Raw genomic sequence first — 23,835 nt, 5'->3', positions numbered from 1 at the left:
AGGTTAGTTAATGATGATGTGTTTTTTGGAATAGTAATAATGACTTCATGTCTGCAGAGTAATCTACTCTGCAGAGAAAGACTTCTCCATTCATCCACTGTTTTCATGATGCCACTCTGCCAGGCCTTGCTTGGAAAAGAGATCGATAACAAGCTTCACTTTTGGGCCTAGGCATTTCTGTTAAGTTTACATGCGTCTCCGTTTTATTTTAATGTTTTGTTTCTCAATCTTAATGTGATTAAATCTTAGTGATTTAATCACATTGTAGAGAAGTAAAATAATTTTATTTAATGTTTTGAAATTAGCAAAACAGGTTGTTCTTTTGATCCAATCAAAGGATGCAATGAATAAACTAATGTCCAGACTACAGCCTGGTTGATTGTCCTGGGCGTATGTCCAACTCCTTGAACATGTTTTCGGTCTTCATTGGCATCTTATATCTGTGGGAAACACAGAGAAGTTTGTATTATTACTTAAGAGATAGTATGGGATAAATATCAATACAAACAAAGCAAAAAATCAAAATGTAAAATGATTACACGAGCTGTGCTTCCTGGACTAACCTGATTTAATTTGCTATTTAACCCTTACCATTTGTTTTATTTGTATATTTCTCTAAATCCCTTATATTCATGTTTATTGTATCAGGACAATGAAGAGATAATTTGAAAATATGTGATGAATAAAAGTCATCATGGAGTTCTTAAAATGTTCCATTATTACAAAAGTGGATTATTTACTGTGTGTGGCTCACATTAACGTCTGTGTTTGAAGACGCTGTTATGCTGCACAACCCAGCAACGTATGGATGCAGGAGTTGATACGAAGCGACCGGACCTCCAGTTTGCTCGTGGCTGCTTACCTGTTGTCTTCGGCCTCGTCGGTCGTGTCAGGAAGCTCTTTCCTTCTGGTCTCAGGCAGCACGAAGCTGAAACCTCCGCTGATGAGTGACAGGGAGCCGAAGACGATGGTGGGGATGGACCAGTGGTACACGGCCAGCATGTTGAGCAGTGGAGACAGCAGCCCGCCCACTCGGCTCGCGATGGAGCCCAAACCAGACGCTGTTTGTCTGAAACGTGACAACGCAACACCGTGTATCAGTGTTGAATTGACATTGCGTCACAGGATCCTGGTGTTCATTTATACTTTTTGCTGACTTTGACTTGAAGGATTGAACCAATCTGACGAATGAGAACAGTCACATCCATCAGCACCGATGCCAAAAATGAAGGAGTCTCACCGAAAAGACGTTGGGAAGAGTTCTTGAACATACACGCCGCACACGGATCCTGCCCAGTTACTGAAGATGCGTCCTAATGTTGCTAGTATTGTAACAGCCACAGCATTGCCTTAAACAGAGTGAAAAACAGGTCAAGAAGAAAATTGAGCGGCTCCTCATGTTGGCCTATAAACCTGCTTATTGTGAACCTTAAAATACTCTCAGAGCTATGAGCTTTACACCTAGAATATGTATTCCCATCTATTATCTTCCAAGATCAAATGGGATTTACCTGGCATAGGCACTGCTTTTCCAAATTCACACACTTTTTTAATGCTATCAACAACCGTTCCACCTCCAACCCTCCCAAAGAGAAATATCTGATTTCCTTGTGTGCAGAAAAAGCTGCCACCTATTTTACATTTTAGATACAATAAAAATTAAAATGACTTTTATTTCTTTGCTCCATTCTACAGAGGTGAGGTGTCATACGGGAGCAGTTCACTGATGATAATCCTGAACGCCATGTGTCGCTTTCACTACTGCTTGGCCAATCCCCTTTCAATAAAGATCAGGTTTATGGCACTTCATGACTCATTCCCACTGCATCCTGGTAAATATGAAATGAATGAGTGCCGCCCTTTTGAGCCACGTGCTAAACTTAATCATTTCCAATCAAATCCCAATCACATCCTAACTTCTCACTCCAGTCGTGCATTGGGTTCTCTTAAGCTGGGTATATGGAATAGAAGTACAGCAATATTTGCAATTGTTACCTTACCTTCAGGGAAGGCTAGGAGTAACAAGCACAACAGTCCAGAAATCAGAAGAGTCGATATGAGAGAGACTTTTCTCCCCAACACTTCCAACAGCCAAATGCAGAGAACATGTGCCGGCAATTCGCTCAAGCCAAACACAGCCTGCGTCAAGAAGATGCTCAGGCCAAATTTTCCCACATTAAAAGAAAGGCAGAAGTAAGCAATATTCAATGAAAACCTGTGAAAAGTTAAAAAAAAAAAAAAAAACGTTAGACATTGAGGTCAAATTTAAAACATGAACTCTAAGTTAAATATTTCGAAAGAATTTGATTTAGTTAATTATTCACAGGCTCAGTGGAATTGATGTGGTGAAATAGAACTTACCATCCCAATATTACGGCAAAGAAATATTTCCTAAGTACAGACGATTGCATAAGAATTATGATGCCTCTCTTTTCCTTTTTTTCCTTTACAACAATCTGTAATGCACAGGGGTGGACACAACGCTCATGTAATCCAACAGCCTTGCAAAGGTGAGTCAGATTTACTGTAATCTATGGCAGCAAATTTGATTCCAGTCTTCAGAATACAACATGTTTACTGAAAAACCGCTGACACAGGATGATCATTAAAGCTTCCAGCATGTTTGAAAACAATAATCTATCGATAAGATGTGTTTTTTTTCATTGATTTTTCACGTGAAAGTACCTTTTCCAGCAGAGACTCTGGGACAGTGCGTCTATTGATGGCTGCCACTCTTTTAATCAACTGTTTTGCCTCTTCTGTCCTTCCTGAATCCAGCAGCCACCTGGCCGACTCTGGAATGAACCTGTCCACAAGACAGACACACTCTAGGAATTCCATCGATATCAGTCAGTTCACACAAGGCCAGAACGAGGAGTTAACACACACCATATGTAGAGAGCGACCACCCCGTGCAAAGCTGCTGTGATGAGCTGAGACAGTCTCCAGTTTCTGACCAGGTAAATCATTCCGGCCAGGAGGCTCTGTCCCAACGCGCCACACAGCTGCGTGATACACGCCCCCCACGACCTCTTGGACACCCCGATCCACTCAGTGGCTGCAAGCATGAAGTCAGCAATCAGGTATTCTCAGAGTACAAACATGCAACACGCAGAACAAATGCAGACATAGGAAATGGAAGTGTTATTTATGACACCAGCACAGTAATAACAGTCTTTGCTGTCTCACATCACTCAGATCAAAATAATCTATCCTGGTTTTATGAGACAGATCAGAAGAATCCGTGTATCATTCGTTCAATTGATATTCAATTAAGAATCAAAAAACAAAATATTGAAAAATGAGTCGTTTTTCCTTTTTTGTTTTTAAAATAAAAACAAATAAATGAAAATTGGTTTGTTTTTCAATATCCTGTTTGTTAAGACAGATCAAATAAAGGAAAGTTGAAATACGGCCGCAGAGCAGACTTTAATGTGATTTTTCAATTTCTTCGATCTCCGTGACCCGGAAGTTCTATCGTCTGTGTTTTGGTTTTTGTCGGCGGGAAACGTGGGCGGGTCACGGGACCCTGTGGGTCAGTTTAAGGCCAGCACACACTACAGAATGATCAGGCCGAATTTTGCCCCGATCTTCTCCTCCCGACCGAAGCAGACAAGGTCCGACTGTTTGGAGTATGCTAATGAGTTCGGGTCCGATCTTCGTGTAGTGTGCGGGGGGTTCAGAGAGATTTTTTCCAGTCGGAGCCTCTCGGGAGGCGTCGGAAGGGGGGATCGTAGATAATGAACATGTTGAATATTTCTGATCGCAAATCCTGTAGTGTGTGGTGCTCTGAGAGGCGCTGATCAGCTGAGTGCTGACCTGTCCACACCCTCGAAATAAAGCTTCCTGATTGGCTGGTGCTGCTGCTTCAAAAAAATCCCCTCTCAGCTGTCAGAGATGGAGACATATGTGAAATATATTCACTATATGACAGTGAAAGAGAAAAGTCAGAACTCCTAAACTCAGCAGTGCAGAAAGTGAGAGGTTAATCCTCAATAACTGGATCGCTCCTGGATAAACTGTATTTCCTCCATTCAGACCCAAACTCCGATCTGCTCATGCATCTGCATCGCCAGTCCTGCAATAATCCCAATGTTTGAATTCATCTCCACTATTAACCATCATGGGAAAAAAAAGAAAAAAACTTTCACCGCCTTCAGAGAGAGGAGCAACGAATAAATAAGCTTACCTAATCAAAGCTCAAGGAGTTTTTATTCTGGTGTAAACTATCCAATCTGGGGACAAAAAGAATGATTTAAAATATTTGGTGATTTAAAAAAGTAGCTCTGTCAGAGTCTGCTACTGCTCCACTAGGCAGTACAGTACAGGATTTTTTCAATCTTCCCCTACGCAGAGGCCACACACGAGAAGACCCCCCCCCGCCCCCCCCACTTGTCAGAAAATTTTAATGTTCCAGTACTGAAGAAGGAACCATAGTTTGAGATGATTTTCATATAATTTACCCTCCACCTTTGATAATGATTCAGCTTATTAAGGTGTGCGGTTTTTTTTTTGTTTGTTTTTTTTTTTTACTTGTGGAGCAGTAGAATAAAGTTATTAGTAGCAGTCTGTGGTACTTTTTTGAATCACTAAATATCTTAAATCATTCTTTTTGTCCCCGGATTGGAAGTTTATACCAGAATAAAATCTCTTTGAGCTTTGATTAGGTAAATTTCATTATGCGTCACTTCTTCTCTCTGAAGGCACAGAGTCAGGATATTAAAGTTGTTGTTTTTTTTTCATTTATTTTTTTCCTCATTCTTCCGTGATGGTTAATGTAGGACTTGCGATGCAGATCGGAGTTTGGGTCTGAATGGAGGAAATACAGTTTATCCAGGAGCGATCCAGTTATTGAGGATTAACCTCTCACTTTCTGCACTGCTGAGTTTATGAGTTCTGACCTTTCTCTTTCACTGTCATATAGTGAATATATTTCACGTATGTCTCCATCTCTGACAGCTGAGAGGGGATTATTTTTTGAAGCAGCAGCACCAGCCAATCAGGAAGATTTTTTTCGAGGGCGTAGACAGGTCAGCTCTCAGCTGATCAGCGCCTCTCAGAGCTCCACACTCCACAGGATTTGCGATCAGAAATATTCAACATGTCCGTTATCTATGATCTCCCCTTCCGACGCCTCCCGAGAGGCTCCGACCGGAAAAAATCTCTCTGAACACACCGCACACTACACGAAGATCGGACCCGAACTCATTAGCATACTCCCGGACCTTGTCTTCGGTCGAGAGGAGAAGATTGGGGCAAAGTTCGGCCTGATCCTTCTGTAGTGTGTGCTGGACTACAGGTTGACGTGACCCGCCCACGTTTCCCGCCAGCAAAAACCAAAACACAGACGATAGAACTTCTGGGTCACGGAGATCGAAGAAATTGAAAAATCACATTAAAGTCTGCTCTGCGGCCGTATTTCAACTTTCCTTTATTTGATCTGTCTTAACAAACGGGATATTGAAAAACAAACCAATTTTCATTTATTTGTTTTCATTTTAAAAACAAAAAAAGGAAAAACAACTCATTTTTCAATATTTTGTTTTTTGATTCTTAATTGAATATCAATTGAACGAATGATACACGGATTCAGAAGCCTTAAAAGAGGTCTGCCTGTATGCATTTATGCTTAAAGTCAGTGTGTAGCACACAGCTGACAGCAGGGGTCAGTGAATCTTTACAGAAACGGAGGAACGTGTCACTGCGGTCACCTGAACACTGACTTCTGGGTATTACTGGAGCAAACCGATGATCAGCTGTAAGACTGAACATGCAGGGATTCAAATTTCATTGGTTTATCACCACACACACCCTGGAGATTAGTTTGTGTTTTTCCATGTTTTGATTTAATTTCAGCTTAAATAGAGACAAGCAGTTAAAACATTCTATGTAGAGAAGAAGACAACAATCTTCATGAAAGTCAGCTTGTTGTATTTCAGTGTATTTTACATTCCATTAAATGCAACTAAAACATTGGATCTTTAGTGTTCGTTCAGATTTAATTACTTCTATTTTTTGAGGAATACTTCGGTTACATTTGCATTAGAATTCTTAATTAATGACCAATGTTCTAATTTTCTAATTTTTTTCTTGCTTTTTCTCTCACTCATTCATTAATTTGTTCTCATTATTTAAATCCCAACACTTCTGGCATGGGCAAGCCGATTCGTTTTCTCAGTTGGAATGTCAGTGGCTTGGGCAGTGTTAAAAAAGGGACCATGGTCTTTAATCAGCTTAATCCTGGCAAACGTTTTCTACAGGAGACCCGTCTCAGACTTATAGATCACCACAGGCTCCGGGCTCCCTGGCTAGGACAGATTCACCACTTTAACTTCAATTCTAGAGCTCGAGGTGTTGCTATTATGTTTAACAAAAGAAAGGCACAAGTCTAGTGAAATGTACTGTACCCAGAATGATGCAGTTGAGTCGAAATCCTCCATAGCCGATCCCAACCATGAACTGGGAGGCCAAATACAAGTAGAAGTTGGGACACAGTGCAGTTGTCAATGCAAATATGACTGTGATGAAAAGTGGGATCTGAGTGGCTCGTTTACGACCAAACCTGGAACAGAGAAGACCTCTCAAGTTTAGAACGGATACCGCCAACACGTCAGGGATCCTGTTTTCTTCAGTGCAACTAACATTGTGTGAGATGGTTTTCATTCAGAAACAAAGAAACAAATCTGATGATGCTTTGGTCACTCACGATTCAGCAAATGGTCCGAATAAGAGGCAGCCAGCGACGACACCGGCCATAAATACTGTTTGTGCCACTTGCACCATGTTGGCCTTGTCACAGACTAAATCAAACTATTGGGGGGAAAATAATACACAATTGTTAGTTTTTTTTTCCTTTAGAAAAATCCTATTTTAGTGCCTGGGCATCAGGAATGATGATATTTATCACTTACATCCGTGACGATGGTGGACTCATAGAGCAGGCTGTTGTACTGCCATCCATTCCGGCAGCCGGCGGTCTCGTTCAGCCCGTACTTCCTGATAGCTTCGATGTCCCAGTCCACCGGTTCGAACATCCGACACCTGCTGAAGGACCCGTCCTCCTCCCGGGGCACAGTGAGGTTCAGCCGCTCCTCGGCAGTCAGGTTGGGACTGACCCCGAGGATCCAGTCTGTGTTACAGTGTCTGTCTGGATCTGATTCAGTGAAATACACACTGGCAAACAGGAAGGACATGATGACATTTGGAAAGCAGAGAGCAAAGAGGATGATCTTCTGGAAACGTCCAAAATCTCCAATATTCTGGAGAATTTCTCCAAATTCAGCCATGTTCAGCGCTCTGTGTGTCCCTCGGGAGATGCTGCCAGAGGACGACCTTTAAGCAGCGCTCCACGTATTAATGTTTAAACCCTGGACTACACGCTTCGGGAGGCATGAGACAGCCCTTTCCATTTCGTGGGAAGAACGGCTTCAGCAACCATTCTCTTTCACTGTTACTATGTAATCTCTGTGCTTTGGAGTAAAATCAAGAGTTGAATTTCCGCAGCATGTGGCAACATCAAATAATGTAATAAATGACAACAGAAACAACAATCTCACAATCACAAGAAGAAACATCTTCACTATTTCAAAATGTCCTCAAAACTCAGTCTATCAACCTCTTTAAAAATTATGTAACACTTTTTTTTGTGCTGTGAACTTCAAAGTTTATAGGCTATAATGTCCACCTTATCATTTATGTTACATAAACTGGTTACATAATCAATACTATATTGAAGTGGTGATGCAGAATTATTGCAATAGAGGACCACATAATGTCAGAAATCTTTTCAAATGCTGCTTAATCTTTCCCCTGTATGGTGGGAGGGTCTCACACTTGACCTGGTTTCAGGTTTATCATTGTCACATAACCTGAAGAAAATAAGAAACAATAAGAAACCGTTCCTCCACAGTCACCTCGCTTTGACCCTGATGAACTTTTAAAAAGTCACCTGCAGGTCGGGACAGACAAATGATAGTTCTTGACAAGAGGAAGCTCATTAGAACACTTCATTCAAGCATTCAGATGTTAAACAAACGGCATAATAATTCAAACTGGAAGTTGGAGCCTGAGCGCCAGTGAAAAGCCAGATCTTGTTAAATTATTACTGGATTTTTATCAAGGATGAAGACTATTTGCAGTACCTTCCGCAGTTTCTGTGAAAAACCTATAAAGTGTGGAATACCACGGAAGGATTGTAGGACACCATTAGGCAATCCTTGAAAGATACTCAGCTGATAAGAAGCTGGTAAAGTACAGCAGAAGGTCAAGATTCATGTTCATGTGAACGGACCTTTGTCATTTCAGTTGTGTTTGAAAACACATGATCGGTTTCAGATTATTCTATCAAAAACTTGTGAAAGCCATGTTTGGCGTTAACGTGCGCACCACGACCGTGCCGAATGTGGAGGCGGGCCGTAGTTCGGGGACCACTGCAATATCTGCTATTGGCAGCACCAGGACACCACAATCACTACCCGTGCTCGTTTTTCAGTTAAAATACAATCGGTTGAAAATGACTGACATGCAACCTCTGTAATGTTTATTCAGCAAGACATCAACTCATCGGAGTTGATGCCGACTTGAAGGAAGACACTCCTCAGTCATTGGATTTCATCATGTGACTTTATTCATCTACTAAAAATCAGTTTGCATGTGTTGAAAATTTCCAACAATGGAAAGAATCGGTCAAGAAAACTTTTACACCTCATCACAGATATTCCTCTTCAAATTATGCATGTTTGGATGCAGACATGTAAATGATTAAGCATATTTCTTTAAAAAATATATGTAATTATCTGTAAAAAAAAAAAGAAAAAGAAAAGAAATGGAGAAAATGAACATGCCAATCAAATTATCAATAATTCAATGATCTCAAAGAGATTTTTTTTGCTTTGTTCGAACAAATTAAGAAAGTCCTTCCAAGTTTGACCACTAAAAAAAAAAAAAAAAAAAAACTGATGATCACTCATTTTATCGCTTTACCACACGTGTACAGAGGACACTCTCCCAGTGAGAACATGTTCAGTCTGGGACGCCTTTCAGTGAGGAAACGCTGCGGATCTGGACGTGAAAGCAGAGTGATAACAAGCCCCGTGCTACCCCCACCCTCCCAAAAAAAAAAAAAAAAAAAAAAAAAGCATGTTAACATATCAATAAGGTGCCAATTGAACTCATAAATTCTACATGATTCTTGAATATCTGCCGAAGGCCAACAGTGCGGAGAAACACTACAAAACAAACCTGAAATGCTGTGAACGAAATGAGCTCCGATCGGTTCACCTCGGTCAATATTTACAACTGAAATGTTCCTATTATCTGACATGTACACTTAAACAGTCAATGCATCTACATCGTTACATACAAACCTCATGATGGAGTTTGCGTGACAGTGCATGGAGTCGCCATCATATATGTACATTTACAACATCTTTACATACACCATTTACATCGGTACCTGAACTTGGGAGCTTTACCACAGCCCTTTTTGCACGTGGTACAAAACAACCATACAGCTACACCGGGAGTGACGACAGTGATTCCTGGGGTCGGCGAGTGTTTTTGGAAGCAATGACACGACAGTCGGCCAAAACGACGTGCTCCATGGTGAAAAATGAAAAGGACTGGTTTCTGAAAAGGGTTATTTTACCCAATATACACGAGCAGTCTGATAATCTAGCATGCAGATAGTTTTTTTTTTTTTTTCATTATTGAGGTTTCAGAAGCCCTGATTAAAGTTTAATATGATTCCACTTGGAATAAATGCCTTTTTTTATTTTTTTTTTTGACTGATCAATGACAACATGCTGCTGCAGTGAGAGTGAGACAAACTAAAAACTTAACATTTGCGCAAAAAAAGTAAATGTTTAATTTTTTTTAAAGGGAGAAAACACTTCAATTGTCATTCATTAAATATCAAATTCTCTCGATCGGTTCTGATCAGCGGTCATTACCTCAAAGAGTTTAATTCATCTGCACTGTAGCTGCGCGAGAACGAAAACCACTGGAACAAAGTCCCAGAAAGAGGAGGGGAAAAAAAAGCTATCTGCATGGAAAATGTCAAATTAGAGTCACAATCTCACCAACTAATTATGGTGATTTATTTATAAGTAATGATTTATTTCATGTTGGAAGAGTGTTTTTTTTTGTTTTGTTTTTTTAAACGGGGATTTTTAGGGCGTGTACCTTCACAGAAATCCATCAGCAGTCAGTCTGTGCAACACCACCAGCATTCAGGATTCAGTAATTACAAGGCTGAATTATCTCCGAGGAGTTTTGGTTAAAAAAAAAGAAAAGGAATCATTACCCGTCTGCTGTCAATGTTTTCACACTTGGTGTCAACCACAGTAATGTTTGCTGCATGTTCTTTCAGAGCTGCCCGTTCGGCTGGGCGACTCTTCATGAACTCCTTTTGGAGGGTACGCGCACAAAAAGTGGTTTTAGGAGACAAAAGAGGAGGAAAATCAGCAACTAGTGGAAAGAAAACAATTATTGCATAGTACAGGAACAGTAGGCAGGTTGAAATCTGTAAGTAATGCTGTCTTTACCACCGTGTGTCAAAGCGTGAACCTGTATATGGAATAATCGGACAAAACGATTAAACATGAAATGCGCGTATTTCAAGTCGGAGATGACAAATGACCACACCGATGCTGTGGGGGACAGAATTCATCACACTGCTTTGGGCCGTTTTGCACAGGAGACTTGATTCAATTTTCATTTCTTTAAGTACAAACTCATTCATAAGACAGAAAATCATTTTTTTTCTTAAAAAGGAAAACTATGCTACAATGCGTTAATAAGGTATTTGTATTATTGTTAAGGGATTTTCTTAGATGTCGTAGGTAGGCGTAAAATAAAATACACCTCGCGGTCACAGACTGACTCAATTTTTCCACCAAACACACTGGTCAAGTCTCTATGAACTAAGGCTGAACTTACACTTCTGTTTCAGTGTAGCATAAAGTGCCATGTTAAGGTGGCACGACACTCCTCAGAGCTTTGTGGCACAGTCGATACTTTAAAAAAAAAATTAAAAGAAAAAGAAAAAAAAGGCAATTACTTCCAGTACTGGCAGGAGATGATTTGTATTGTGCTTGTGTATGAAGAGAGAGGAAGAAATGAAAAGAAAAAAAAAAAGAAATTAGGAATGGATATACTTGATTGCATCTCTTCTCCCATTTACTGTATAAGCGCACTGTAAACTTTTCAAGTGTGATTCTTGTGATGAACTGAACCTCTCCAATGTGGTCCTCATGCATCCTGCAGTAGCGTCACCCTCCTGCCAGCCTCATGCTCGCTCCTCTTCCTCCACCTCCTCTTTTTGGCAGTAGTGGTTTCTTGGAATTGACTACAATGCAGCTGTGCAACACCATTTTTCATCTGTCCTTTGTTTCCTGGCTCTGCTTGACTTAGTTGATGGTGAGTTGTGCGAATCCAATGAGTTTAATATCATCAGGGATTTCCGACTCCTCCACACCAGACGCCTAAAAAACAACAACAAAACTCACTATTTGCAAATGTGTGAAAACACATGTTAGAAAAAGATTTAATCATGACATAAGACGTAAAGAGTAAAAGATTTAGTTGCTTTGATTACCAGTTTAAAGGTCACGTTTTTGTTATTAGAGGGGTCATCGACAATCTTCTGCAAGTTGGCAGCAACTAGACAGCAAACGGACAGAACGGGGAGGATTGAGTCACATGGAAAAACGACAGACAGCAGGAGTCTTCGTCCTGTTTGTTCACCGTTTTAGAAATACAATTCCATACTGTGCATACTCCAAAAAAAAAGAAGAAGAAATGACATGAACATTCAATCATTTAAAAGTAGATCAACACAAAAATTCTTCATGAAACGATCGCTGACGATCAACATCCCATCCAGCAGTCACTGTACTCACCAATAACTAAGTCTCTCCCATCAACCAGACCAGCTGAGACCAGCTCTTGAGAGACTCCATCAGCCGAGTCTGAGGCGAAAACAAATCGAAACTCACTTCAACAGCAGTAAAAACCACCAACGGTTGGATTCAGTGGTGAACTGGGACTTCACTGTCCGAGCATGAGCCGCTGTATTTCAGTTCCAGCGTCCGCTCTGTATTTTGTTTCACGTGTTTTCGCTGATGTTGTTCCACAGATTACCTCCTGATACAGAGTTCAGTTTAGCTGCTGGTTCAACTGGCTCTTTAAGCCTATTTGGGGTCCTTGACGTGGAGCACTCTTTGAATAATGAACAGAATCTGCTGCTTATTTATTCTACATGAATGAATAGTCCAGAAAATAAACAGCTTGGTGAATTTTGGGGTTTTTCTTTTCTTTGAGAAAGAACTGAATGAATTTGTTTTATAGGTCTGAAACAGGATAAAGGAGCATTACAGGGTGTGTACGGATGTTTAATTAAAGATGTAATTACCATAAAGATGGAAATGATTTTGTGTGGGCTAAATATAATTCACTTGGAGTTTCTATTTTGGTTTTACTGTTTTGATACTCCAAGAAACACCACGCTCAACATGCTGTTGTTCTACTGACGACACTGCTGAAGAGGCAGTGCTGTGATCAGACCAACATAATGAGCTGTGAGTATCAGCGGCAGATGCTACTTATGGAGTGCAGCCGAGTTTACATGAAAGAATTCCAACAGGAGTTGTATGCTGCTGGAGTTTAAATGTAAAAGTTCTGTCATGACATTATGTGTGAGTGCTTGTACCTCTGCCAGGCATGAACTCGAATCGAATGTCATTGAGCTCTTTCTTGAGATTTCTCAATCTCAGGACGAGACTGATGGGGACACCGGATGAGGCTGCTGGATCCTGGAAGAACAGTGAAGGGGAAAAAAAAACCAGTTGATTAATATGAATACAAACACAACGATCTAAGCAAGTAATTTAAGACTAAAAATCAAACTCAATGTGATTGATTGCAACAGTGAAAACATCCAAGTCTGGCAAAAGAAATGAAAAAGGACAGTTTCTCTGTCGCCACGTTTCCTGTAGTGCTTTTCACCTGAACAGCAGGGACATGTGAAGGACTCGCAGCCTGAGGGGGAGCCGGCGGCGGGACGTCTTCTGCCGTTGAAGCCACATTAGCTGGTTTCTCCTGCACTGCAGGCGGCGGCTGCAGATGGGCTGCAGTGCCATCTGCTGGCGGGAAAAGCTAAGAGACACCGAGGTGCGAACGTAAAATCAGTAACAATGTAGTTTGACACAAACAAATAGGAACGAGAAGAAAATAGGCGAAACCGAATCGAAGAAACACATTAAGACAGTCATGCAGATCAGCGTTAAGGCTTTACGATAAATCAGGATTCAGGTCATGTCCACTACAAATGGACTCACCTCCATATTCTGGGACCCGTCCTTGACTCTGGGCGACTGCAGAATGGACATGACAGATTGTCAGGATTAAATACATGCAATTGCCCTTTTATCCCCCCAATGTATGGACTGATGGAGTATTTGAAGATTGAAGGAATTGGAACATTGAGCACCAGGCTTAACTGACATCACAGTTAAGACAGACAGGACAGTAAAAAATCCCACAACCAGACATCAATCAAGTGAGAACATACACTGCGAAATCATTCCAGCAGGTGATCTGAGCAGTGATGTTTCTCATAGCCATGAGTTCTGATCACAATATATTAAAATATTGGCTTCTGTTACTACCATCAACACATTCTGTGTTGATTTAAAGAATCAATTATTCACAATTTGTAAAAAGCTAACAAAAAATATTGTGACGCCACACTCCCTGAACCCGGGTCTTTCACACTCGAGGGACAGAGCTCATCCTATGCACCACCAGAAGGAAGTAGCCTGGATCTAAACTGCGCTAATACAAGGAGACGCTTTATGGCTACAAAAACGACGACAAACAAACTGGATCTGTTCTCCTGAGACACAGGCGCGCTCGACCTCTCACCCGCAGAGCCGCCACTGCAGCTTTACCCTCCTCGCTCTCCTCGTCCAGCTCGTCGTCGCTCCACTCCCACCCGCCATCCTCCGTCTTGTGGAGGCGGCCGCTGGAACCGGGCACACGACGCACCTATGCAAGGCGTAAAACAGGAGGCGCCGCTCAATGCCGATTCAGCACCTCTTTGATCCTCTTCAGGAATTCCACAGCTTTAAACGATGGGAAGCTGGGACACACCCTGCACCAGACGGCAAGGCCGCCGGCATGGCACACATTTCTACTGAGCTTCAATCAGCTGCGTGGAGAGTGTGTGTAATAGGTGGCCAAACCTTTTTGGAACGATCCGTTATCGAAGGACCTTTCTGAAGGAGCCTCTCCTGTAAGTACTCATTGTTCTGCAACATAAAGACAAGCGTGCATTATTGGACATCATAAATACTTTCGCCTAAAGTCGAGCAACAACAGCTTCAGCTCATTCCCAGAATAGAGACGTGTGGTCACCTTGGCTTTCGTGAAGAATTTGTGCTTCAGCAGCTCAGCAGCCGTAGGCCTAGAAATGAAAGGGACACACATTTAAAGAATTTCTTTCTGAAAAAAAAAAAAAAAACCAAACATTTGAAGACTTAACTAACCTTTTTTCTGGGTCTTTCTGTAAGCAGAGTGAGAGCATCTTCCTGAAGGACTTTCCATACTTCTTCACCATTTCCTTATCGGTGATGCCCGTCTCCAGACAGGGAGGGTCGTTCTGCAAAGTCAGCATCAGCACCTAAAGACAGAGCGAGATCAGGATCAGCTCGATCAACATGAAATCACCTACCGGTAACTGAGAGCTGAATACAGATTTACGTATGCGACCGTTACCTTCATGGGTGGGTATTTGTGATACGGTGCAGCCCCCGTGGCCAGTTCGATCGCGGTTATCCCGAAACTCCAGATGTCTGCTTTGAAGTCATAGCCACGAACCTGCAAAATAAAAGCAGACGCCTGTGAGTCGGATGCTCATGCCGTCTGTTCAGCCTCAGCTGAAGTGTAACAGAAACAAGCCGCAGTCTCCCACCTGCTCCATGACCTCCGGGGCCATCCAGCACGGCGTCCCAACAAATGTTTTCCGGACTTTGTTCCTTGTCATGTCTCCACCTGCAGCTAGAAAGGCACTCACACCGAAGTCTGGTGTGCAAACGAATTGAAACTCATTAGAGGACCTTTTTTTTTTATATATATATTTAACAGAGTTGAGTTGGGATCATTTTTGTTTTAAGAATGTGGGAAATACTGAAAGGAAGAGAGACGAGAAGTGCTGTACCAGCAATCTGCACTGAGCCATCTTCCCCAAGAAGAATATTTCCAGCTTTTAGATCCCTGCAAATAAAGAGAAGAAGATTAAGCTGGGGCACACAATTAAAACGACAGAAGTCAGCGGCTGCACAAACACGGGTGTGACTCTGCAAGCAAACGTTCCATAATATTCTACACAAAACGGCTTAAAGGCGAACTTTCATCTATTATATCTTAATCCACTTGATTTGCGGTTACACACTGTACACCGAGTGCAAAGAACCACCAAGAACTGGAGTGGATTAACCTGACCCCAACCTTCCTCGCTCCATCTATCGTTCCTGATTAGGGATAAGTGAGTTAGTCGCAGCAACTGATCTCAGTGAGCTGCTGCTCTGTCTCTCTCTACAGAGGCACTGACCACTCCGACTGAAAGTCATTTTCTTTAATAAAGTCAGAAAATCAATGTGGAATACGGTACAAATTATACACTCAAATACATAAAGTCTTAATCTGGGGGGGCAAATGAATAGTCTTTCAATGTGAAGCAACAACACTTGTCACACAACAAGGCACAGAGGATACAGAGAGGCCTTTCTTTTCATTCGGTGATCCTGGGGAGGACATTTACATGAAACAAACTTCCTCAATTATGCATTTTCACTGTATTAAATATTGAAAACGTGAGGTCTGGAAACCACTCGCTCATACAGAGATGGAGGCTCGGGCCTGACGGAGGCTCAGGCAGCAGCGCTTGAGGCCCCACAGGACGGTGGAACGTCTTTTCTACTCACCGATGAATCTGCCCGTTTTTGTGAAGGTACTCTAGTCCCTCCAGCACCTCTTTCAGGATGGTAGCGATGCTTGCTTCATCCAGTACGCCAGTCTTATGCTCGCCGCGGGATATGATGTGTTTGATGATGTCCAGCACGGAGCCTGAGAGAGGCAGAGGCTTGAGCTTATCTGGTGGGTCATACTGTCACCACAACTACATTCTACGTTCAAACCTGAGCTTATCTGAGATACACGGATAACTGAAAAACTCAAATCAGTGTCAGGGTACAGATAAAAGCAAGTGAAGTCGGTATTACAGCACTTACCCCCACTGAGGAGCTTCATCACTAGCCACAATTCATCCTTCACCACAAAGGAGGTATAATAAGACACAATGTTTGGATGGTGGCACTGGCTCATCGCCTGAATCTCTTTCTGTGCACAGAAGAAAAAATGTGGGATAAAAGGTCACCCAGTGAGTGCAAAGTGTAGCGTGCCAAGCTCCAACTAAACCTTTATATTACACTTTGAGAGGGGAAGTAAATCTCAGTCACAGGATTTGATCTTCTGATTTGAACTTCATTTAATAAGAGCTTAAACCAAGTGTGGGCTAAATGAAACAACCTAATCCCTGCTGTTACTCTTTTCTCAGACAAGAACTGCCTGTTAAAGCAGCTAAATCCTAAACCAGGCACATATACTGCCTCCAACTACAGACAAAGCAGTAACCTGGGATACATCACTAGTGAGTCACTAAGCAAAGATATTTTGGTCTGAGAAAAGGCAGATTTGGAATCACAGTGTTGGCATATTTAACAAGTAATTTATGAAGAATGACAATGCAATGACATGACTTAACGCACAAGTGTTAGCACAAGTTACAATGATGACTGTAACTTAAAATACATCAGTGAGCCCAGGCTAAAGAGGAAATGACAGATGCTGCTGGGTTGAAGAATCTCTTTCATGTTCAAACGATAAATATTTTCATGGGTTCTTTAAATGCAGTGAATATCTTTGGTTCTATTATCTCATTGAGGTAATTGATGTGAGCCATCTTTTCTGCTCTGCATAGTGAGACAGCTTTATTTTCAAATGTGGCTCGACTGAATTTCAAAAGCAAGAACAAGAGCACAACCGTTGTAAATTACTGTGTGTAAAAGTAAAAATACTTTTAAAAAATCTGCATAGCCGATGTGTGGAATACAATCAGGTAAAGACTTTGTCAAATATTTCAATATGTTATTGTGAATAAATCACAAAACTCTAAATCAATCCAAATAAATGAAACTTTGAGAACAATCTTCTTTGATCACTTTTTTGTGATGTGTAAGGTTTGCATGTTCTCCTAATGTGTGCTGCTTTCCTCTCACACTCCAAACTTATCAGCACTGTGTGAATAAGCCTTTCTTAATAAACTATGGGCACAAATGGGAATGTGTGGCTGACTGTATCAAGGCTTGCCCTGCGATGGATTGGCGACCTGTCCAAGGTGCACCTTGCCCTTCACCCACTGTAAGCTGGGATTGGCTTATTTGTTCCAGCTGTAGAGTTCAGTGGTTTACCGTAGTATCAAGCATCTGATCTGTCCTTGACAGATCTGACCCCACCAATCCACACCACTCCCATAAAAACACACATCGGTTATCAGGACTGTATGCAGCGAGCCTCATTTTGTTATGGTTTCTTACCAGGAGTTCGTCCATGCTAGTTTGACACTTCTCGAGGTTGATGCGTTTGATGGCCACCTTCTCCTTTCTAGGCTTGCAATAAGCTGCCTGGACGACCGCAGTGGCTCCACTCCCTGAGGACAACACAAAGACAGAAGTCATCACACTAAGGACAAGCTTTACGTGTCGGCAAATCGGATTCTTCAGGACATTCTCAGGGATAAAAATCAAAATTTGCATTGTTCTTTAACATTATTCACTTATAGATGATGAAGAGCAACAATGAGAGAGATGTCAAACCAAGCCAGGAATAGTAACTAAAAATTGCTTGGCTAAAGAAAAGTATGACTGGCTCACTGTGAGCTGTATCACATCTCAAAAGGAGCACCACCCACACCAACAACAACCTGTAGAATGGGGCTGACCAAGATGGGGCTCTTGAGTGCGTGTTACTGAGCTCCGTAAACCCATCTGTTTTTTTCAAAGGCATATTGTGAACCAGGAGACATTTTGCATCTAGAAAAACTAGCATGAGTGCTAACTCTACTCGCAAGGCTGCTAACAACCCGGACTACTCTGAGGCAGTGAGAGTTTCATGGACGGAAGAAGACTTTCCTCTGCTGCCTGTTTCTCCATCCAAGTCACCCGCTTTTAAAATGAGATGAGTGACAGACTCAACCACCACTGCAATCCTCGACCAGCTTTCATCCCCATCTCTCATCTGGTTAACCACGGGTCAGATGCCCTGCAGAAGCTGGTCAGTGATAAATCCACAGTAACTGCTGATGCGAAGTTAGCAGTGACTGAAAATTCCAAACCGACTGCTGGTGTCAAGGAGTCTTCAGATGCTGTTTGTGCAGAAATTAAAAGTGTTAAGGATCTCTCCTGACCGCTCTGAATCACCGATGGATGCTTGTAATCTGAATGTTAATAAAAGTAAGAAAAGCATTTCTCACTTGGAAGTTCATTCACGACGCTGGAAACTGATCCTCCACGGTTTAGAGGAGAAGGACAAGCAGGATTTATGCCAAGAGATCGTTCAGGTATGCCAAACTTTGCTTGAGAAGGAGACCATGGCCCATTGTGGAGCAAGCAGTTTAAAAAATAAAGTGGGCTTATTTTGTCGGTGGTCGAGCTTTTGTGAATGGAAGAGAAGTTTTCCCACCTTGAGACATTGTCTGAGAGCAAACTCCAGCTGCCTTCAGTCTGCGATATAGTTAAGGTCCACCTCATTTTGTAGCTATTCCGAGGTGGTGGCTGTTACTGTTTATTATTAACTTTTTTTATGTTTGTGTTTTTTATTAGCGGTGGGCAATGCAGCAAATTATTCTTGGCATGCGGGTTAATGCACAATACAGTGCCTTATATTTGAAAATTATGTTTATTTTGATATTTTATATAGTTTTTTAATATCCTGATGGTTCTAACTTGAAGCTGGTTAACAGTTGTTCACTCCCCCCTGGGGGTAGCTATTTCTTTTTGAAATTCCTTTTTGCAAAGCCCTTTTGTACTCCTATTGGCCTACAGATTGCTAGATTATCTAAACATTATGATCACATTTTTTAATTAGGTTTGCTGTTCCGTTATATGTTAGCACATTTTTATAGAGACCTTAAACAGTTTCTGCTTTAGAGTCCTCATTTTTCATCTGGTCAACATTTTCTTCTTTATTTCTTTCTTTTTTTTTAAATTTATTGTTGCTTTTTTATGTCTTTGTCTACTATCTCGTTAAAACACAAGAGGATTAAGAAACCATGCTAAACGTAAAGCTTTATTTCTCTACTGAAAGCAGTTTAATACTGATTTTTGTTTTGAGCAGGAATCACACTCAACTGAACAGGATGTCAACTTTTTGGAGGTCACAGTGGGGAGGTGGCCTTTGGCTGTCTCATGGGTCTGAGCTTTCAGCTGGTGTTTGTATTTAAAAAAAAAAAAAAAAACGCTTTAATGGAAAGGTCTTGTTTTCTGACTGTGATAAAAATGCCCATTTTATAATCCTTGGGCTAAAATAGCTCATGTTAATTACATCATAGTTAATATTTATGGCTTCAACTCCGAGAACAATATTTTTTTTAAAAAACTGGAAGAACGACTATTGCACTGGTTATCTAAATTACCAAACTCTTTCATTGTTTTAGGTGGAGACTTTCATACTGTACTGAACAATCAACTTCCCTCCACAGAGGTGTTATATCTGGGACAACTGTAATATTGTTTACAAGAACAAGTCTCTATGTTATGACAGATGGCTTAATCATGGTGTTTTACTGGTTAGTCAGCTTTTTAATGAACATGGGTTACTATACAGTTATTCAGAATTCCTTGCAAAGTATAAGGTTCCAGTAAGTCCAAAGTAATTTTCTGTTGTGTTAGATGCTGTTCCTTCTGGTCTTTGCATACTGTTTAAGTCAGTTCCTATCTCCTCACCTTTACTAGTGTCTCCCCCTGACCTTAGTCAACTTCCCTTAGCTAAAACTTGTTTCTCCACCTATAAACGTTCCAATGCAAAAATCAGATCCTTGTTTCAGGCAGATCCAGTCTCCTCCCCCCTGCAACTTTATATTGGAGTCAATTTGGCCATGATAATGAGTGGGGAAAAAATCTGGTGCTTACCACAAAAGTTTCTTTTAACCAACAAAATCAAAGAGGCTTCTTTTAAGCTGCTCCACAGGTTTTATGTAGCAAAGGTGCTTTTACACAAGTTTAAACAGAACTTTTATATCAACTGTTTTTTCTGTGGTTTGTATCCAGAATCGATCCTGCATTTATTTTGGTCCTGTGAATTTACATATAAGCAATGGAAGGAGATGATATTATCCCAAATTTTAAGCATTTATCTTTTTTTTATTATAACAAGAACACTGATGCTTTTTTTCATTAATTTGATTTTATTTATTGCTAAATTTAATATTCATAAATGTAAATTTTAGAACCAAAACCTCTTTTTTGTTATTAAAATCATAAAAATATGTTGCAACCCTCTTTGAGTCACAAAACAAGAAAACAAGAAAACTGTTAAAACAGTTAATATTTGCACTATGTTCGACGTTTTTATTTTAAATATAATATATATATATATATATATGAGATACATAACATAACATCAGGAGGACGACACTACCACACCCACCAGTGAAAATCCAGGGGGAGGACATTGAAACAGTGGACAGTTTCAAGTGCCTGGGTGTTTACCTCAACAATAAACTGGACTGCTCCCAGAACACCAACGCTCTGTACAAGAAGGGTAAGAGTCACCTCCTCCTTCTGAGGAGACTGAGGTCCTTCGGAGTGTGCTGACCTCTGCTCAGGACCTTTTATGACTCCGTGGTAGCCTCTACTGTCCACTACCCCACCATCTGCTGGGCCCCAGGCAGACAAGAGTGGGACAGGAAGAGATTCAACAAGCTGGACAGGAGGGCCAGCTCTGTCCTGGGCTGCCTATTGGACTTTGTGGAGGATGTGGGGGAGAGGAGGATGTTGGCCAAGCTTACATCTATTATGGACAACAGTTCCCACCCTCTGACGGTAGAGGAGCTCAGCAGCTCCTTCAGTGGCTGACTGAGACACCCTCAGTGCAGGAAAGAGCAGGTCCTTCATCCCCACTACTGTCAGACTGTACAACTCTACTGTATAGAATATGTGCAATAATCCTGGACATTATACCCTGGAATCATGGTCACTTTATAATCCCCAAAAGCAATCATGGACACTTTATAAACCACAGATTCTGCTACAATAAAACCTACTTGTACATATTTGTATATTTTGTAGCTCCTGTTATATTTTACGATTTATGTTGTATACAAGTTCAATCTTTTCTTCTTTTATATTTCTATTATTATTCTTGCAAAGATCGGCACTATTACTTATTCTTAATTAGCGCATTTCATCACTTTTTCACCCCCCTGTGTGTTCTACGAGCCTCCGTAACTAAATTTCTCCATGGCGAGACAGTGTATTCTACTTTATATACTCTTGTAGTGTTCGTATTATTTTTGCTTTAATTTTTTGGTGTATATTTTTCATTTGTTATATGTTTTTTCCTCTACTGTTCTTTGGTCATGCGATGTTATTGCTGTTCTGAGACTTCAATTTAAAAAAAAAAACGTCCTGTAGGCTAGCTGCTTCAGCTAGCAGTTTAGCTTCACGCTGCATGGCTAGGAGGCTAAAACTCTTTCTAGTTTGTCAACTACCACGAACAGATAACCGATTTAGGCCTTGCCATAAGGAAACTGCTGAGCTGTTGACGCTACTGTGGCGTAGTGAGTGTAACTTGACTTGTGTTAGCTGCAGACATGAAATGCTAACACGGCTAGCAGTCATTTCCCAGCCGACGCCGCCGTCAAGACAGACAGGGGAGGCTAACCGATGCTAACATTAGCATGCTAAGCTACTTACCTATCACCTCCTTAAGTTCATAGTCATCCTTGTCGATTGACCAAGACTGAGAGGACTGGTCGTCTGCCATGGTCGTTGTTTGAACGGTGCTCCTCAACAATAACAGTGACGCCGTCAGAGATAATATTTAGTTTGTGATTACTCCATTCGGCTCCGGGGAAGCTGACTGCCGTCGCCTGCCTCTGTTCCGTTCCTGTCAAACACAACTTTACGCGCGACAGACGGTACGCGTTACGTACGCGTTCAAAAGGTGGGACGAAGCCGGCGCCATCTTGAGTGTGGCGAAGTCTGGAAAATGCCTCACCTCGACAAGGGAAAGAATGAAAACTCAGAATCACATTAAAGAAGACGAGGACAACAGCAACACTAATTACAAATCCAAAGACCAAAAAAAAAAAAACAACAAAAAAAACGTGAAATGTTTCGATACAGACGTTGCGCTTCCCTCCTGTGCTCTCAGCAGGGGGCGATAAAGCACCAAAGCTCCACTAAAGACTGGACAAACGGAACAATGGTGTCAATTTTTTTCAACTAATTCTCATGACTTTTTTTTTAATTCCAAAGTGTTTTTGTTGGAAATATCAATTTTCTTCAAATTTAGGCTTATTATTTCATTTAGATATTAAAGAGGTTTGTGTGATATTGAACCACAATCTCATTTTACATAGATAGATTCCACCACTGCACATCTTTCACTTTGTGGCATGACTGTTTGAAAAAAGAGCAATAAAAAAAACTCACCCACATGACTTTGAATATTTTTTTGTGATCACTCAGTAGCAATCATAAAAAACTTCTGAAGTCTAATAACATCACAGACAAACACCATTTTATCATTGGTAACTGTCTGGAGGGACTCTGCTTCTAATCAGCGTGTGTGTAGACTATGTATTTAGATATTCTCATCTTGACTAAATCCTAATTCCCCATCACACATATCTCAAATTGTTTGAATTCATTCAAAATTTGTCTGTTGAAGACTGAGTAGCTCTGGCAAATGAATGCAAACGCTATGGTTTTGCATAGTAAATAACAAAACAATTTAGTATTTAGATAATGCATTTTCCTCAACTCTGCAAGTTTTAACCAACCTGAACTTAGACAGAACTAGCTAGCAAGATTAATCAATTTGCAATGTTTTTCATTTTCTTTTGTAGGTTACAATTTAATCATTATTATTATTTGCTTCTTTTAACATGGGCAATGCTTTCCTTCTTTGTTGCCATTGCCAAATAATTTGATTTACTGTTGCCTGAAGAACAGCTTGGGTGACAACCTGTTCACACCCTTTTGGTAAATGATAAGTAAGTATAAACTTTGCCCTGCAATGCAGAAAAAGAAAATTCAATGTTTTCTGGAAGAGTTAAGTCTATATAAAAATAAAGTCGTGTTTGGGTTAATACAGTCCAATTATCCAGTGGTTATTGGCAGATTTTGTCTTGTTTTTTGACAATTCTCCTGCTCATCTTGAGCAAAAAATAAACAGAGATGACACATAGCTTGAAAAAGGTTGCTGGAAGTAAAACATTAACCAGCCTTTCCTCATTTCTTTCTTCCTTCATTTTTTTCCTTCCTTGAATTCCTTCTATATCCTTTGATAACCCCAGGAATTGCATAATCAAGATCTGACAGTGAAACAGCAGCCTGAGACTGGACAATGTTTTGGGGAAAAGCATTGAAACTATGGATGGCATCAGTGGTATGTGAGGAAACAGCAGGGCTTGTTCTTGCTTGTTTTACAGCCACAAACACTTAGGAAAGGCACAGACTTTACCAAGCAAGGCTTACGCCATCCTACAGTTTT

The 23,835-nt window shown here is 41.0% G+C and overlaps 2 protein-coding genes across 2 annotated transcripts; both read right to left on the bottom strand.

Moving 5' to 3' along the window:
- Positions 1-364: 364 nt before the first annotated feature.
- LOC115405508 (solute carrier family 22 member 13-like) lies at positions 365-7,286 on the bottom strand. The gene is made up of 10 exons (XM_030115106.1): positions 6,912-7,286; positions 6,707-6,810; positions 6,408-6,562; positions 2,890-3,058; positions 2,686-2,806; positions 2,362-2,456; positions 2,001-2,215; positions 1,241-1,349; positions 863-1,069; positions 365-440 (listed from the first exon to the last, which is right to left on the bottom strand). Exons 1-10 carry the CDS (start codon positions 7,284-7,286, stop codon positions 365-367), a joined length of 1,626 nt encoding a protein of 541 aa, XP_029970966.1.
- A 2,345-nt stretch (positions 7,287-9,631) lies between these two features.
- LOC115406066 (serine/threonine-protein kinase OSR1-like) lies at positions 9,632-22,267 on the bottom strand. Its single transcript, XM_030115957.1, has 17 exons — positions 22,032-22,267; positions 17,655-17,767; positions 16,290-16,398; positions 15,984-16,125; positions 15,218-15,273; positions 14,972-15,081; positions 14,776-14,877; positions 14,547-14,680; positions 14,416-14,464; positions 14,244-14,309; positions 13,924-14,046; positions 13,338-13,373; positions 13,006-13,155; positions 12,710-12,812; positions 11,901-11,969; positions 11,597-11,661; positions 9,632-11,483 (listed from the first exon to the last, which is right to left on the bottom strand). The coding sequence occupies exons 1-17, from the start codon at positions 22,099-22,101 to the stop codon at positions 11,409-11,411; spliced, it is 1,572 nt and encodes a 523-aa protein (XP_029971817.1). The 5' UTR covers positions 22,102-22,267; the 3' UTR covers positions 9,632-11,408.
- Positions 22,268-23,835: the final 1,568 nt, after the last annotated feature.

The sequence above is a fragment of the Salarias fasciatus genome, chromosome 18 (assembly GCF_902148845.1).
Source record: "Salarias fasciatus chromosome 18, fSalaFa1.1, whole genome shotgun sequence".
Taxonomy (NCBI): Eukaryota; Metazoa; Chordata; class Actinopteri; order Blenniiformes; family Blenniidae; genus Salarias; species Salarias fasciatus.
Note: the sequence above shows the minus strand (reverse complement) of the source record. Positions and strands in the feature narration are given on the sequence as shown.